The sequence below is a fragment of the Cibotium barometz genome, chromosome 39 (genome assembly GCF_041138505.1).
Source record: "Cibotium barometz isolate CiBa-2024 chromosome 39, ASM4113850v1, whole genome shotgun sequence".
NCBI classification, from domain to species: Eukaryota; Viridiplantae; Streptophyta; class Polypodiopsida; order Cyatheales; family Cibotiaceae; genus Cibotium; species Cibotium barometz.
This window is the reverse complement of record NC_141084.1, coordinates 6162070-6178001: the sequence shown is the minus strand read 5'-3', so window position 1 is coordinate 6178001 and position 15932 is coordinate 6162070. Positions and strand designations below refer to the sequence as shown.

The window sequence follows — 15932 nt, the reverse complement described above, 5'->3', positions numbered from 1 at the left end:
ACACACACATATATAGAGAGAGAGAAAAAAAAAGACTATACTCTCATACTTGTAATTATGTTCTCGTTACACACATGTCTATTTTATGGTAGAGGACTAGGCCACAACCATACGCACTTTCAAGTTACAAACATGGACGAAAAGTAACAAACTTTATTTTTCTAAAGTTGTAAAAATAATCTTTATCCAACCTGGAAGAAAAAAAAAACACACACACACACACATATAACATTCTTGGGAGACACTTAAAGCAAAAGTGGCTTTGTAAAATTGTGATCACATAGCAGCTGCTTTACGCGAGAATTAATTTTTCTATTTTATCGGCGAGCAGACTTCTAAAGAATGCACTACTGAGAGTCGCTGCTTGTCTTGGGAGCATTTCATCTTTTTGTTTGGTGGGATCAAATTTCTGGTTAAAGCAAGTCTAATAATAATAATAATGCCTACGGACGACTCTTTACGTGATACCTTGCGGTTCGAAGAAAGAAAGCTCGAGAACTGGTGATGCCCACAGGAGACTACTTCTTAAAGAAAGGCTTGTCAAGGTAGTACGTAGTCATCGCGGCCATGGCGACACAGATCACGTGCACCAGCAATTATAGGCAGCATCTACTATTCATTATCATGGGAGCTCTCATCATGATTCTGAATACGCTGCCCTTGCGCAGCAGTGCTATGTCCATGTCCACCTACCAGAAGCCCGGTCTTCTACGGCCTCTCTTAGGCAGCCCAATTTCAAGCTCACCACCTCTAACCTATCCAGATTTGCAGCGCTCTCTGTCAGGTAACACAGCTAACATGACTTCTGACAACACACTCCTCGCCGGCCTTCTCAACATTGGGGCTCTTCGCAGCGATTCTGATCACAGCGTCCCCTACGTGCCCCCTCTGGATGGCAGACTGCCAGGCTCTTCAAGCCCGTATTTCATGACGTTTGTGCCATACGACCTCAAGCTTGTGAGCGTCCAGAACGTCGACCCCCTCGGCTCATCTTTCACTGTAAGCTCCAACCAACCAGCAAGTCTTTCACTGGAAGGTTTTTTTTTTAAAATAAAAATAAAAATTAAAAATTAAAAATCCCCATGTACGATGTTGTTTACCATAACCATGATTCTGTATATATTATTATCGTAGGACCTCCTCTAGATTTTTTTGGGATCTATTTGTATTAGCATAAATACATACATGAGCTACAATTCGAATCAAAAACGTTATTTCCAATCTAGCAAAAAGTTTGCAATTTTCTTACTTTACCCAACAGTTTTGAATTGTCATTTCAGATCCAATGGCAGATGATCATGCAGTGGGAGGACGTGATTTCTTCGAATACCAGTGGTCAAAAAACGATGAATAATAACTGTAGTTTCGTATGTGATACAACAAGCTCTGATAATATGTGTTGTGACAATGTGTGGGTGCCTCCTCTATATATACCCCAATGTAACATCGACTCCATTGACTCTATTGTTGATTCTATGCCCTCAATTTATTGGTCCACAAACAATGTCTCCGGTTATTCAGAATGTATAAGTAACCCGGGAAATTGCTATGAAAGGAGGGTTTGGAAGCTTAACATCCAGACCACATGTGATACACAGATGAATTTTCAGAACTTTCCCTTTGACACACAACAACTCACAATGAAAATTTTTAATCCCCACTCCAGCAGAACATGGCTACAACTTGTGAAGGATACTCTTCTCAACAATGGTGGGGACATTGTGAACGGAGATCCTCCACTTGGTGAGCCACATCTACTCTATCTTGAAAGGAATCACTAATTTAGCTTGAAATGTCTATTGTTCCATGCATGACGTCTTGTCTTTGTGATTTAAAAAAAAAAAGCATCAACCTATATTGGTCAAGACTATTTTGAAATTTCAACATTTTATCAGAAATTAGGAAATAGATTACAAGTCCCAAACACATGTATAAGAGATGATACGAGAGTAATTTAGTGTAGGGGTCACATCACTATTTATATCAGTCCTATGAAGACTCATAAATGTAGGGATCATCTCACTATTTAGATCAGTACTATGTATAAGTGTAATATTCAAAGAGTTAAATTTTGGTAATGAGTGATCATAAAAACTTTCCAACTCTTCAAATTCTAATACTATCCTTATGACTGCCACCATAAAGGCATTTATACTCATTCAAAAATCATAGAATAGTTCTTTTCTATTGAAGTTCTTGTTTTGAATAGTTTGCCAACTCTTAAGATGCTAATACAATCTCTGTGACTGCTATTACAAAGGCATTTATACTTTTTCATCAAAAATCATAGAGTACTTCCCTTCAAGTATAACTTCTCATTTTGAAAATAATTTTTTAGATTCTACATAGTCACAATATTCATCTCATAGTGAGTCGTTAATATCTAGCACATCTATAGCTTGATTTTACAAAGCGCGCACACGTGTGTGTGTGTGTGTGTGTGAGTGAGTGAGAGAGAGAGAGAGAGAGAGAGAGAGAGAGAGAGAGAGAATGATCGATCACATATCCTTATTTTCTTAAATTTATAATGCTAAGGTCTTTCCTTAAATATTTTCATTTGATGATTTGTAGACCAAAGCATACCCAGTTGGTCTATCAAAGGTGTGGTAGTTTCACTCAATTGCACGGTTGCCACATGGCGTCAAACCTTCCTCACCCAAGATAGCCTCCTTAAACGTTTCCAAAGCACATATGAACTCCAGAATGACATCATTAGAGAAACTTTGGAGAACTTGGCATGTGCACAAAATTATGGCGATTTGAAGGTGCCTGATGCTAGCCTAGCTAACCAAGCTAATTTATCACTCTACGATACCATTCTTAATGATTACAAGATAAGGTTTGAGGGAACTCTTGACACCTATAGAAGCTGCATAGAAACAAAAGGCAAGGAGTACATACTTTCACCTAACCAAACATTTTATGGTAAGCCTATTGACACACAGAAGCTTTTTGGGAGTTGGTTGAATGTAAGCACAGAGAAGCCAACAAAAATCTCATTTGATTGTCTTATTCAAGCAACTGCAAACTTAACCACACCCATTATTACCATTAGCATCCTACTGCAGCGTTTTAGAACGTAAGTATTGCTTATCTCCATAGTGATTTATTTCTTATGTGCAAAGAACCTACCACCTAACATTCTAACAAAGAAATCTTTGCAGGTTTTATGTACTGAAGCTCTTTGTTCCGACTGCAATATGTGGGATATCCACATTTGCTTTAATTGCAATACGGCCAGAGAACCTCGAGGCAAGGCTAGCCATCATTGTGCCTTCTGCACTAGCCTTGACAGCATTACAGATAGCAGTTGTTGCAACAGATGTGCCTGTGGTCTCATACATGGTTCCTACTTCATACCTAGTTATTTCGACATATGCTATCCAGCTCTTTGTGGCAATCGAGACTATGATTTTGGCAAGATGGTATGTTCTCTCTCTCTCTCTTACACACACACATTTTTTATTTTTTCCCTCTTTATATTCCTCCGTCCCTCCTCCTCTCTCTCCCCCCTCACCCCCTTGTTCCTCTCTCTCTCTCTCTCTCTCTCTCTCTCTCTCTCTCTTCTTCTTCTTCTTCTTCTTAAGTTTTTCCTAGTCTCCATTATACTGTTAAAGCAATAAAATACAACCACAATCTTGATTTATTGTGTTAGATAATACTTATTAAATAAATGCTCGTAAGCAAGTCACATGTAGGCTTATGCCTGAGATATATATACAACTTATTAAATAAATGCTCGTAAGCAAGTCACATGTAGGCTTATGCCTGAGATATATATACATATTTATATACAGATATATATGTATATATACATACATACATAGATATGTACGTACATACACAAAAAAAACACACACACACACACACACATATATATGTATGTATGTGTATACACACACACACACACATTGAAATGCCACTTGTGTTTGTGCACGTGTGTGTGTGTGTGTGTGCGTGTGAGAGAGAGAGAGAGAGAGAGAGAGAGAGAGAGAAATGAAATGAAATGAAATGTTATATTAACGTCTTCAAAACGCCAAAGTGACCTATGAGACCAAAGTTACAACCATGTGACATCTGATACACTGTCTAGAAAAGAAAAGAAAGAACTGAAGGTAAGTATCTAGCCCTACAATACATCAGTAGAGGGAACATCCGGAAGCAGCAACTAGGGAGAGTGGGAAGCTAATGCTACTAGTCAAAATGGGGTACATGAGTACATGGATACATGAATACATAAATATGGGAGAGTACAAAAGTGACAATGAGTACTTACAACAACAGTATATGGCTGGAGTGGTAATCATCCTAGGAGCTCTAGCATGGGTGGCCTGGATATCTGCCATAGTGAGATGCTTGGTCAGACGAGCCCGATACCTCGCAATGATGCTCTGAATCCTACGGTGTAGGCACCATCTCCGATGTGAGGATCCGCGAGCCCTCAGGCGTCTGGATCTACCCAACTGGATAGCTCTCTCAACTAGAGTCCCACGGGGTGCCCACTGCTGGGCTGTCGGCTGTGTGTCCTCCCGGGTAGTCCCTCTAAAGAAGTCAATAATCTGTCTCTGTGTGGACTCCCTGCCAGTCGGGCGTCTGCTCCTAATAATGGACTCTCTGAGCCTGCGGATCTCCAGGAGATAAAAACCCAAGCATCGCTGATCACAATAGTCCATGACTCTAGCCAGTGGTCCAAATCCCTTTGTGAAAAGGCAATGGTAGCACCCTCGAATCTCATAATATGCTGTGCAGCGACGACAGATGTAGTGCTCCTCTGCCTTTGGCTCTATCCAACAAATCTGACAAATCCTGTCCCCTGGAGGTATGCCTCTAAATCTGCCTGTCTCTATCTCTAACTGATGTGAAGAGGTGCAGATCTGCCCAATGGCGCACCTCAATCCATGAGAGAGACGGGTATCCATGTAGCTCGGTCTAAGAATAAAGCCATCCTCAGTGGTGTGGAGAAGATGGTCTCTATAGAAAGCCATCTTCGTCCCCAACTCCTGTGAGGCTCTAGCCATGTCCTCCTAGTGTCCAATTGAATGAGGGCCGTCTGATGACTCTACTAATCTCAGAATGTGTAAAGGTGAGAGAGGGTGCCTCCAGAGAGTACTGGAAGGGCGGAAGTCAATCTAAACTGAACCATGGAGCTCAAACCAGGATCATACCAACATGAAGTGTCTCCCTCCATGGCTAGCTGATGAGAGGACTCTAAAGCAAGTCATGCATACCGGTGTTGGGGAAGCTCCCAGGTGCTATGAATGAAGGACACTGATATGGCAAGAGCCTCGACTACGAGAGAGAGAGAGAGAGAGAGAGAGAGAGAGAGAGAGAGAGAGAGAGAGAGAGAATAAGAAATTATCGTAAAAAAATCCTACCATAGGAAAGTCAAACTAGGAGCCCTTAGAGATAAGCCCAAAAAGTGGTCTATGAAAGAGTTAATACTCTCAAAAGAACTCTACTCCAAGATTCTTGCAAGGTGACTCCAAGAATGAGAGGGCAATCCCACTTGTCTTCTAAGAACTGCATAGCATGTTTTTACTAATACACTCATTTCACCCTTGGGACTTGTGAAAGAGTCTTGCATAATATATCCTGCCAATAGAATATCTTGTGTATCAAAATTATTTATTATTTAAATAGTTTGATATACAAGATATTGATAATCTCACGATTACTAATTAACAACATTTCTTAATCTTCATTTCTTGCTCTAGATGTTGAAGCTTAGTCTCCATTGCATGGTTATCTAACAATAGCGTAGGATGCCTTTCTTCAATTGACCAAGTGGATTACATGTGGGCCATTTCTCGATAGCATACACACTATTTGCAAACATGAAAATTTTCGAAGGATGGTACAGCCTTGTTGTACTTGAGTGTGTGCATGACTAGAAATGGTGCTTCTTCATGTGTCCACCCACCATAAGAAGAGATGTGAGTTCCATATTCAAGATTTCTTTTGTTTTCTTTTCCTGGGGGTGGGGGTGGGTATGTGTGTGTGTGTGTGTGAGAGTGTGTGTGGGGCAAGGGGTGGGGTATATTTATCATCCCATTATGCAAAGAGTAAATTGCATCATGAAGTCTTCATATTTTAGAGTGGGTTGAGGTTCAATTATCCAGGCTCCACATCACGCGTAGGTGTGAGTGTGTTTGTGAAAGCTCAAGTCAAAGGCTCCACTTTTTCTCATTGTATTACATCTCAAGTGGCTCGAGTTTTCCTCATCATAGCGGTAAGTGTTTCTCATCAAACCAATTTAGCTTAAACCCCCTTTCCCTCCACACAAAAAAAAAAATTGCACAAATAACGAAATCAAGCAGTCAGTATGGAGAACCATCATCTTGTTTACAAATTATAGGATTTGGAAACGTACCAGCACGGGAAAAAAAATCCTTTAGTATCTATTAATTAATCTCGCTCCAATTAAAAAGAATCAACTAATATTTTGGTTTTCCTTAGGCCTTACGATAACTCCAATTTGAAATTGATTATTTTGCATTGTCTTAGAATCGAGGGCTAGTTAGATTTTAAAGGATTTAGCTATAAATTTGGATGGTATTTGTGTATGTAATTTTCTTTTGAAACGAGATTAGAAGCTGTATGACTGTATATATATCGATCACTTGTTGTGCAGGAGTAAATGCAAGGAAGCCAAGAACGAGAAGAAAGACAGGTTTGTATAGAACAAAGCATTGGATTAAAGGAATTCCTAGATATCTATTATTCTTGTTATTGTAATTAATCATGGTGCAAAACTGCACTAATGAGGCAAGAAATAATATTTTTATTAATCTAACAAACGCATTATCGTGTGGCATTGATTAAAAAAAATAGCAATGAGAACCCTCTTCCAGGAACAACACAAAACCCTCCAAACAGGTGATTTACAGTAGCTTCAATACTTACAAGAAGAGATTAATGTATTATCCTGCTTGATATATCGATTTTTAATATTAAATGTTGCAGATGTACATGTAACACACCAAAGAAAGAGGAACACGCAGACCGATGCATACGAAAGTGGGACTACATCCTACTATTTATTCTGGCTAGCTTCTACGTCACAATTTTATGCTTGTGTATCTACATTCCTTATCGTCGAGGGAACAGTGGTGCCTCAAACGCTCACGGTACTAGCATCTGGTCATTTTGAGAAAGCCCTTACACTGCTGCGGTCCATAACCGCACCATTGTTGCGGGTGTAGCTACATATATTCCCCACACACACACACACACACACACATTCTCTCTCTCTCTCTCTCTCTCTCTCTCTCTCTCTCTCTCCCGAACTTGCATTTACACCAGTACCATCGATTGTACTTACATGATATCTTGATACTTGTTTTTGTCGTGCAGTTTACATTAATGTCCCATACAAGAGTTATAGATTTCCTTCCATTGTTTTTCATTGAACTATTTCTCCTAACTAATGGCTTTGTTGGCTCAATTGGCTATAAAAAGAATTAAACATAGCAACTTACATAGCGGTGATATGATGGGTTGCTTATCCAGTGTTTAAAAACTTTCACAGTCACCACAAAATTCATTTCTTAGATAAAATCAAAAGCCAAAACATTCTTCAAGTCACAACTTCCACCAAGCCATCACTAATTAAAATAGAATTTGACCTTTATCAGATCACAGTCCCTACCAACAAAACTTACATGTTTCTAAGCAATGTTTGATGCATCCATGCTAACTGAAGTAATTTAACATGTCCTCCATATCTTTAAAAAATTTACCTGCTCCATTTTAGAAATAAGTATGAAGAACACCACCAGTTCAGTCAAAGACCCAAGTTAGTGTCCTTATGTATTTACCAATATGGCCAAAGTTGCAGCTTTTGTGGTCAAAGATGAGATCACAGAAGCTTGAAAGTGAAGAAACTATAGCTGGCTGCTCGGGTTTTCACTGACATCTCATGACCTTCCAACAACTGCATTTACGCTCAGAGTTATCAATAACCTCTTCTAATTTCACGCTCATCTGCCCTTAATTTGAAAGCCCATCTTTAATTGAGACAACAATTCAACCACTTTGAATCGACACTCAAAGATGCAGGTGCACATAAAGTCAGAGAAAACCCCCTTCAAACTACCATGCTACAACCTCTTCATTGCATACAAGTGCAAAGATAAACCAGTGTTCTGGGTAGTGTCGAAAGTGAAGCTCGTACACCACTTGATGACTATCCACAATAAGCTCACTCTTTCCACTGTGCTTCAAGTTACCCTGTCCATTTGAAAGAAAAACGGATGCAAACTAATGATATAGCTTTGAATTATGGGAGATTCCATGGTAAAGCCCACACATACACACTGTACATCACAAACTTGCACCATCTTTCGGGGTATACCTTGTGTATACCTTGATGTCATAGAAAATCTTTGATGCAGAGAATTTCACAACAATAGGGAAGAAAGCTGAAGGATCTGCAGCCGGTACAACAAATTCCATAGATCCACTACATAAAACAAAAGGAGAACCAGAAATGTGAAGTGGAAAGCAGATAATGGGCTTGCAGTTTCATCAAGGTAAACAGTGCAAGAAGGGTTCAAGACTATAGCCATAAAATCAATACATATAAGAGATAGAACATCAGCCTCATTGATCAACTCACCTTCTATTTGTATCCATATTTTGCAATAACAACACTACAAATTGAACTAGAAGCCTGCAAAACACTTCATGTCAAGAGGTCATGAACAAGGCTGCCAGCACCTGTTTATAATGGATGCGCACTTCCTCAATTCAGAATACATATGAACCAATATGGTGGCAATAGTAGCATCCCTTTTTAATTCATGAGACTACATGGCTAGCCGGATTGCTGTCAAAAACTTGCTATGCTTTTAGAAGAACCACAGAGCACAAAAAGTTGTTTTTTGTAAAACAACACTATAAAAAAAAAATGCTTCCTGAGTAACCAATCACAGTATTCCACCCAACAATAGCCAAGCTTCATAGGCATGCCGGACGGACCACCCAGACTCTATTGATCCAGGCATGGGCGTGCCAGACCAGTTCACACCATCCCACATAAGGCAGATCGCGCGACACAACGGCATGCCAATCTGGGTCACGCTTGAGCATTCTAGAACACGCTACAAGGCTGGACCAGACTATGCATAAGTTGTTAGAATATGGTTTATCCTATATGGCATACATCATAAGTTGTTAGAATATGGTTTATCCTATATGGCATACATCATAAGTTGTTATACAAAAGTTTTTGTGAGCTTTATTAATAAGCCTTTTAACCTTCCAAACGGCTACTCTTTAGCCCTTTGAACTAAGGGTCATTGAATTGCTTTATTCTTTTGTCCAAAAGTCCTTGAGCTTTTCCCTTTACCTTGGTGTTGATGAAGTACCTTTTGTTGTAGACTTTGCAAGCTTTTTTTTTTTGCACATTCACGTAATTTCTTTGCCTTCTGCCTATTTTCTCCAAAATTAATAGAGAGGCTTCTTACTCCATTAACCACCTTCTAAAAATCAAAAAATTGGAAATTTCTCCACAATTTTCCATGCTCAAATGACCAAGCCTTGATACCACTCCCAAGAATGTTTATGCATGGAGACTTGCTATAACCACACTCTCTTCCAAGAGAAGGATTAAATTAATAACTATGAACAAAATAATCATATAACTCAAGGTAAGCATAAACATGAACGTAACATAAGTAAAGTAAAATAGAAGTCACAAAAGCACATAAGCATTGGGTCCAATCTCCCCCCCAACATGAGTAGCTCTGCTTTCTCATGTGGGTATTCAAAGTTGAACCTCAACAACACCAATAGCCCATCTCATAAAAAAATACATTCCATATTTTTGGATTGCTTTTGTAAGAATTACTCGCTAGCCTAACTAAGTCGAAACCATAGAATCATAAACTTTCTATGGAAATTCACCACCTTGCAAGACACCTTATAGAGTCAATATCATTGAACAAAAAGAAATTCAACAACAAATAGAGGAACTTTTTGCAAGAGGGTTGATTAGAACTAGCAACTCACCTTATGATGCGCTTGTACTTTTTGGTCCAAAAGAAGAATGGAACTTACTATCATTTGTGTATTGACTGGGTGGTTGCAAGATCAGGGTGCCCAGTTTTGTCCACTCAGGCACCCTGTAAACAGTAAAAAAACAGGCATTTGTTTACCTTTAGTGGCTAATCTCTCCTAGTAAATGAAGGAATTTTGTTTCAAGTTCTTTTGTTGGAACATCATATTCAAAGTTGGAAATATAGTTGCATAATTTGATTAAGCATTAGATAGTCAAAAGTCCTCATTTTCTTAGGTACAAAATCAATGTATACACCCTGTCCCAAATTTGAGCTGATTCCATAAAATGCTAATATCTTTTACATATAAACTCATATGAGATTCCCACTTTGTACCTTAGATCTTCACGTAATATGGAGCTTAACTTGATTTTTTGAGAAAATTTTAAGATATTTGTCTATTTTCTTTAAATATTTCAAGGTCTTTAAACTGTTATAATATACGCCACTTTTTGTACCCACAATAGGTACCACTTAAAGTCCTCAATCTTGTAGATCAAAAGAGTGGGTAGATACTGAGACATTAGTAGAATGTGGTGGTTAGTGAAAATTGCAAATCCAATGGTTGGATTTTTAATGATCTCTTTTTCAAAATTCTTCCAGACTATCAGAAGGCCTGCAAATATTAATAATCTAATTAGTAAAATTACATTTTTGATGTGAATCATCTAAAACCTATAGGGACTAGTGTACTTGTAATGGTGCATCTATGGAAAAATAAATTGGATCACTCTAAGTATGGAAAGATCATTTTTTATCATTTCATCATATTTTTAATTAATTTTGATTAATTAGACTAATTTATATTAATTTAAGTTATACTGGGTTAATTTAAGGGCAAGCATATTTTCTATTATTTGCTTGATCTCATTTTAAGTACCTTACTCCCTAAAATTTGCTCTCCAAGCATTGTCCCAGTCCAGCAGAAACTGGATAAAACTGCACACCCTGATCTTGCAACAACCCTGACTATAGAGTTCTAAAAAAAATGATGATAAAGAATAGATACCCTATTCCTAGAGTAGATGACTTAGTGGACAAAATGAGAGGAGCTAAGATATTTAGCAAGATTGACAAGGTTACTTAGTCCAAACCTCGTGACATACATGACTTATGATCATCTTTTAAACTATGTACTTACTATAGGAAGTTGGGTGTGATTTTCTGGCGAGCCTCATTACGTGAGCTTTTTTTTAAACAGAATAAAATAGCTAGCTTTTTTACAAAAATATGTGAAATAAGAACATCTAGAATGCTTTGGTAGCCTATATCTTCATTTGGATTTGATGAGCTAATAAAAAAGGTATGTGCTTTTGCAAGTTCATAATATCATGCGATTAGTGCATTTCAAGAGACAACATACATACCTATGACACCCATACTCTTCCCACCAAACATGCATATGAGGAAAAAGCACATGCATATAAGCATAAATAAGACAAAGTGCAAGCAATAAGACAAATCTATTTTTACAAATTGAACAAAGAACAAGGATATTATTTAAAGCATTCTCTCTCTCTCTCTCTCTCTCTCTCTCTCTCTCTCTCTCTCTCTCTCTCTCTCTCTCTCTCTCTCTCTCTCTCTCTCTCTCTCTCCCACAATGCTATATACGGCAAAAGAAACTATTAAGTTCATGTTTTCCTTTGAACATGTCATACACCAATAGAAGTAAAACTACTAAGGTGATCCGTCAAGTTGCGAAATATCTAAGAGGAGGGTGTCAGTGTTATTGTCCTTCTCGATAATACCAACCCAACTCCCCACATCAACAATGTAATTATCCTTCTCGATGCCAACATAATGCTGATGCATCTCTTTGCTTTGACATCCCAACTCCCCACATCCAGCAAAGATGTCAATGACCATCTCGCTCGCATCTATAAAAGGGCTAAAGCAAACACCTACAAGAAATAACATTCCATTAAGATGCTAAACATCAAAACTCTTAAAATTTGATACAAAATTTGGAACAAGATTGAGATACTTACTTGTAAAGATGCATAGATCTCTCTGCACCTCACTGTATCTACATACCAGCCACTTTTGTTATGTCAAATTGAAAAAAGTGATTAGATTCCCCTATCAAATTGGATTTGGCCATAAATAGCGCAGGTGATCGATTTCCTTGCTTCTCTGCCTATCTTTGGGAATGCATACTTTCCTTGCCAAAATAACCCAAGTTGCAAGACATTAACCTATTAACAAAAGCAATTGACATGAGAGTACTATGATTGAATAAAAATAATCAATGTGGGGGGATTACTATGAATAAATAGCAGTTGAAACTACTCTCCATTTTCATGGACATATACGAAGCCAAAGTGAAAAATAACAAGATATAGAGCGTTCATACTTGATCTCCATTGTCATGGACATATCTGTAGCCTATGTGAAGTGTAAGAATGTGATATATAGTCAACCCCAACCTCTTTTAATTTTGATATATGTCTAGGAAGTGTTCTACCACACAAGTCACAAACCACCCCTTGTCGGCCACGTTAATGTTGGCAAACTATGCTATCATCTAAGCTAGCTTTCATGAGTACTGATTCCACTCTGGGCATCTATTGCTTGGGACCATCTCCACTTTCAATCCAATTAGGAAGTCAACCCAAACCAATTAGGAAGTCAGCCCAAACTAAGCAACCATGACACATGGTGTGCCATAATTTATGAGAGGTTTGGTGCATTCACTCCCTCCTGAAACTCATCTACCCTGCAACATTCAACAAAGCATGCATGTAATCCATTAACATGTAGATATGTAGGAGGAAAATGGATAGCACAAGGGGAAAAAGGAACTCATTATTTTTGGTTTTCTAATATAACGGTGACATCGATTGGTATGATTGCTGCTCAAGTGAAATAATCTACATGATAGGATGGGAAGAATATAAGAAACATTGCAAATGCATTTTCTACTTATAGCTATCACATACATTGACATCAACACATGTAAAGACTTCTTACATACTTTTTCTTTTTGTTCCCTCCAAATGGTCATTACCATGAAATTCAAGCCCTCTCTTGCTACGTATATCTCGAGAGGTCTCTAATGTGTCTCCTTGAGGTCTTTGTTGCTTTGATGCAGAGGCTTGCTCGGCTGGAGGTACTACATTAGGTCCAATGTAATGTTTTTCTTTCCTTCAACACCATGGGAATCTCTTCCTAGTGCATTCCCTTCATGTTCACGATATTGATCAAATTCTCCAACTTGATAATAGCAAGAAATGCAATGTTAGCACTATGTTTTACAATAGCATATATACATTTGTATGGTTTTGAAATAGCGAGTAGGTGGAATAGTAACTTGTCCTTGCAAATCATACTCAGACTCATGGATTGAAGCCATTGGGTAGTCAAGCCACCATAAGAATTCCTAAATTTCCCACTAGATGAGTTCCTTGTCTTTCCATGATGTTGGGTACATGGAATCTACACTATCCGCATCTATCCATGCACGTAGAGGGTCTGGTAGGTTCTCCAAAGTACCACCCCTGTACATGGACCTTATCCATGTGCAATTGGATATCAAGTTTTGACAAAGTTCTCGTCAAGCACAATGGAAAACTAGATATAATAGATAGACATGTTTAAGAGTTCCATTTCGTACCTATAAACCAAGCGCTTTGAGCTCTCTTCCATCTAGGCCTGCTTCTCCAAATCCTTTGTTCCGCTCATATCTTCCCAAAGATCAAGGAAAGAATAAAAAATATGTGATGCCCTTTGATGTTTCCAGAAGGCCTTGAACCCTTGACGCACTTTCTCACCCTCGGGGTCAAGGAGTTCTTCGATGATGCTCTTACCTTGTTGGAGAAAATACTCCCAATATACCTCCTTTGTTACATAGTTGAGAAGCTTCTTAGCATCCCTAAACTTGCCCAAGGCTATAGGATCCTTCACTTTTTTTGCTATGAGCATGTGGAGGACCTCTTTTTTTGCATCCACATGTTTAGGGTTTAGATCAAACATGTAAATATATAATCTAAAATGTAGTCTAAAAGGGTCCTAATTACCTTTTTGGCCTGAGATGTGTGCTTGCTAGAGTATACCGCTTATCCTTTGTCAAATTGACAAGCCCCTTTGACCAATAATAATTGTAGAGCATCTAAAAGAAACCATCCCCATTTGCCATATTTGTAATCGTAAAAATTTTGTATGCCCTATCCCTAAACGTTATCTCCACTCCCCTCACGATGTTCTCATACTTCTCGATATATTCTTGTAGTATCATGGATTGCCTTTCCAATGACTCTACAACATTTTTTATAGCCGTATAATATTTAGCCTCCATCCACAAAGTAAACACATTAATTAATGTAATAGAATGAATGTAAGCAATGTGAAAATTGACAATGCAAGTATTTGAAAGATTGTTACTTCTAAATTACGGTTTCTAGTTTAGGATACCATGCATTTATTGTTCTCTTCTTAAGTGACATTTCCATTTCCCACCCACTTCTTGATATTGTCAGTCAATTTATCAATTATTGAGGACTTGTCAGCTAATCCAAACATTTGGAAGAGAAAAATCTCGTGCGAGATCATTGGAGCCACATGTAAACGAGCCAATCTACAACAAACACCATTGCCTTACATGAGAGAAGACATAATATAGTACATACAAGTGATAACCATTGCAACAAGACTCACTCATTTTGTGATTGAAGTGCCACAGCAGGAGCTCCCCCTCCCTAAATTTGTCAATGGCTATGAACTAGCACCGCACTCTCACATGTCAGGATGGTATATGTGACCAAGCTAATAGAACATATGGAGTTAATGCATTATGCAAGCTAATAAAATATATGGAGTTAATGTATTATGTCAAAGTTTACCTTTTCTAATATGTGCATACCATGCCTTGACCCTGTCCTAATATGTGCATACCATGCTTTGACCCTATCATTGCCATCCCAAACAAGAATTGTTTTGCGCCAGACAAATCTCACCTCCCATCTGTGAGCTCCCTTTCAAACTGGTCATTCACTGCACACCATTCAGGACCCCGTTCTACCATATCCATGTGTGACCTCCAAATATGACTCACTACCTTGTTCCTCAAAGAAACCAAAAAGGGGACACTGGAAATCACATAGCCCATCTTATCTAAACTATTACAAAGGACATCCACCTCAAAAGATGCTATGCGGATGGCCTCATTAGGTACCAAAGCGGCATAGAGGGACGAGTGTGGCAGTTTTGAAGGTCCTGTCCCCACAAAACCTACCAACTTATCTTGCAAGTGGCCAATCTCTATATCCTTCCCAAGTAGTCTACTTTGACCCTTTGGCACCTCAGTAACTAAAGGCCGTACATTTTGTTGATGGTCACTAGTCTCACCATGACCTTCATTTTTGGTAGCTTGTAGAGGCACAATAGCTATCTGACCACCCATATCACCAGCCTCAACAGTAACTACTGTTGTTCATGCCATAGCCTCGTGATCACTCTTAATGCTGCCACCTTATCCGTCTCTCAAATTAAATCCCTTATGTTGTGTGTGAACACCTACTATGGAATCTTAAAAGAAAGCAAGGTTAGGAGAAATACTATTCAAAACTACAGCTCCTCGTTGTCTCCTCCACACGGTATAAAGTGCAGCAAAACACAATGATCTCTCCACAGATGGGAAGCATAGCTCATCGATCTGCACATATTCGGCATCACACTAGTGGCACATGGTGGTCACCTCCACACGTTTCTCTTCCTCGTAAGCAGAAAAATGGCCAGCTCATAGTGAGATGAACAGCAGCAGCTTCTTTTAGCCATCGCTCTTCTTTGTCACACAACATTACACATGCGGTGCCTGTTTGCTACCGTCAGCACTCCAAATGTGGTGCGCACATTTACTACTATTATGGCGCGTCTCCA

At 38.7% G+C, this 15932-nt stretch overlaps 2 protein-coding genes across 3 annotated transcripts; one reads left to right on the top strand and one right to left on the bottom strand.

Moving 5' to 3' along the window:
• The first annotated feature begins 572 nt into the window (after window positions 1-572).
• LOC147615652 (uncharacterized) lies at window positions 573-7273 on the top strand. The gene is made up of 7 exons (XM_086777959.1): window positions 573-999; window positions 1281-1743; window positions 2572-3079; window positions 3165-3425; window positions 6632-6670; window positions 6832-6876; window positions 6964-7273. The coding sequence occupies exons 1-7, from the start codon at window positions 625-627 to the stop codon at window positions 7148-7150; spliced, it is 1878 nt and encodes a 625-aa protein (XP_086634085.1). The 5' UTR covers window positions 573-624; the 3' UTR covers window positions 7151-7273.
• A 425-nt stretch (window positions 7274-7698) lies between these two features.
• LOC147615651 (coatomer subunit delta-4-like) lies at window positions 7699-8871 on the bottom strand. Of its 2 annotated transcripts, none has more exons than XR_015262576.1 (3): window positions 8618-8871; window positions 8354-8461; window positions 7699-8229 (listed from the first exon to the last, which is right to left on the bottom strand). XR_015262576.1 is itself a non-coding variant. In XM_086777960.1 (3 exons), exons 1-3 carry the CDS (start codon window positions 8632-8634, stop codon window positions 8092-8094), a joined length of 252 nt encoding a protein of 83 aa, XP_086634086.1. In that variant the 5' UTR covers window positions 8635-8871; the 3' UTR covers window positions 7699-8091. The 2 variants fall into 2 exon arrangements, 1 of the variants encoding a protein (XP_086634086.1); XM_086777960.1 differs by having other exon boundaries at window positions 8365-8461.
• Window positions 8872-15932: the final 7061 nt, after the last annotated feature.

What these genes read in the sequence shown, in the direction of transcription:
- LOC147615652 (XM_086777959.1), top strand. Translation starts at nt 625, where the DNA reads ATGGGAGCTCTCATCATGATTCTGAATACGCTGCCCTTGCGCAGCAGT. An exon ending in CCCTCGGCTCATCTTTCACT is followed by an intron (nt 1,000 to 1,280) that starts GTAAGCTCCAAC and finishes TTGTCATTTCAG; the next exon opens with ATCCAATGGCAGATGATCAT. An exon ending in ACTATGATTTTGGCAAGATG is followed by an intron (nt 3,426 to 6,631) that starts GTATGTTCTCTC and finishes CTTGTTGTGCAG; the next exon opens with GAGTAAATGCAAGGAAGCCA.
- LOC147615651 (XM_086777960.1), bottom strand. An exon ending in AGATTTTCTATGACATCAAG is followed by an intron (nt 8,230 to 8,364) that starts GTATACACAAGG and finishes TCAAATGGACAG; the next exon opens with GGTAACTTGAAGCACAGTGG.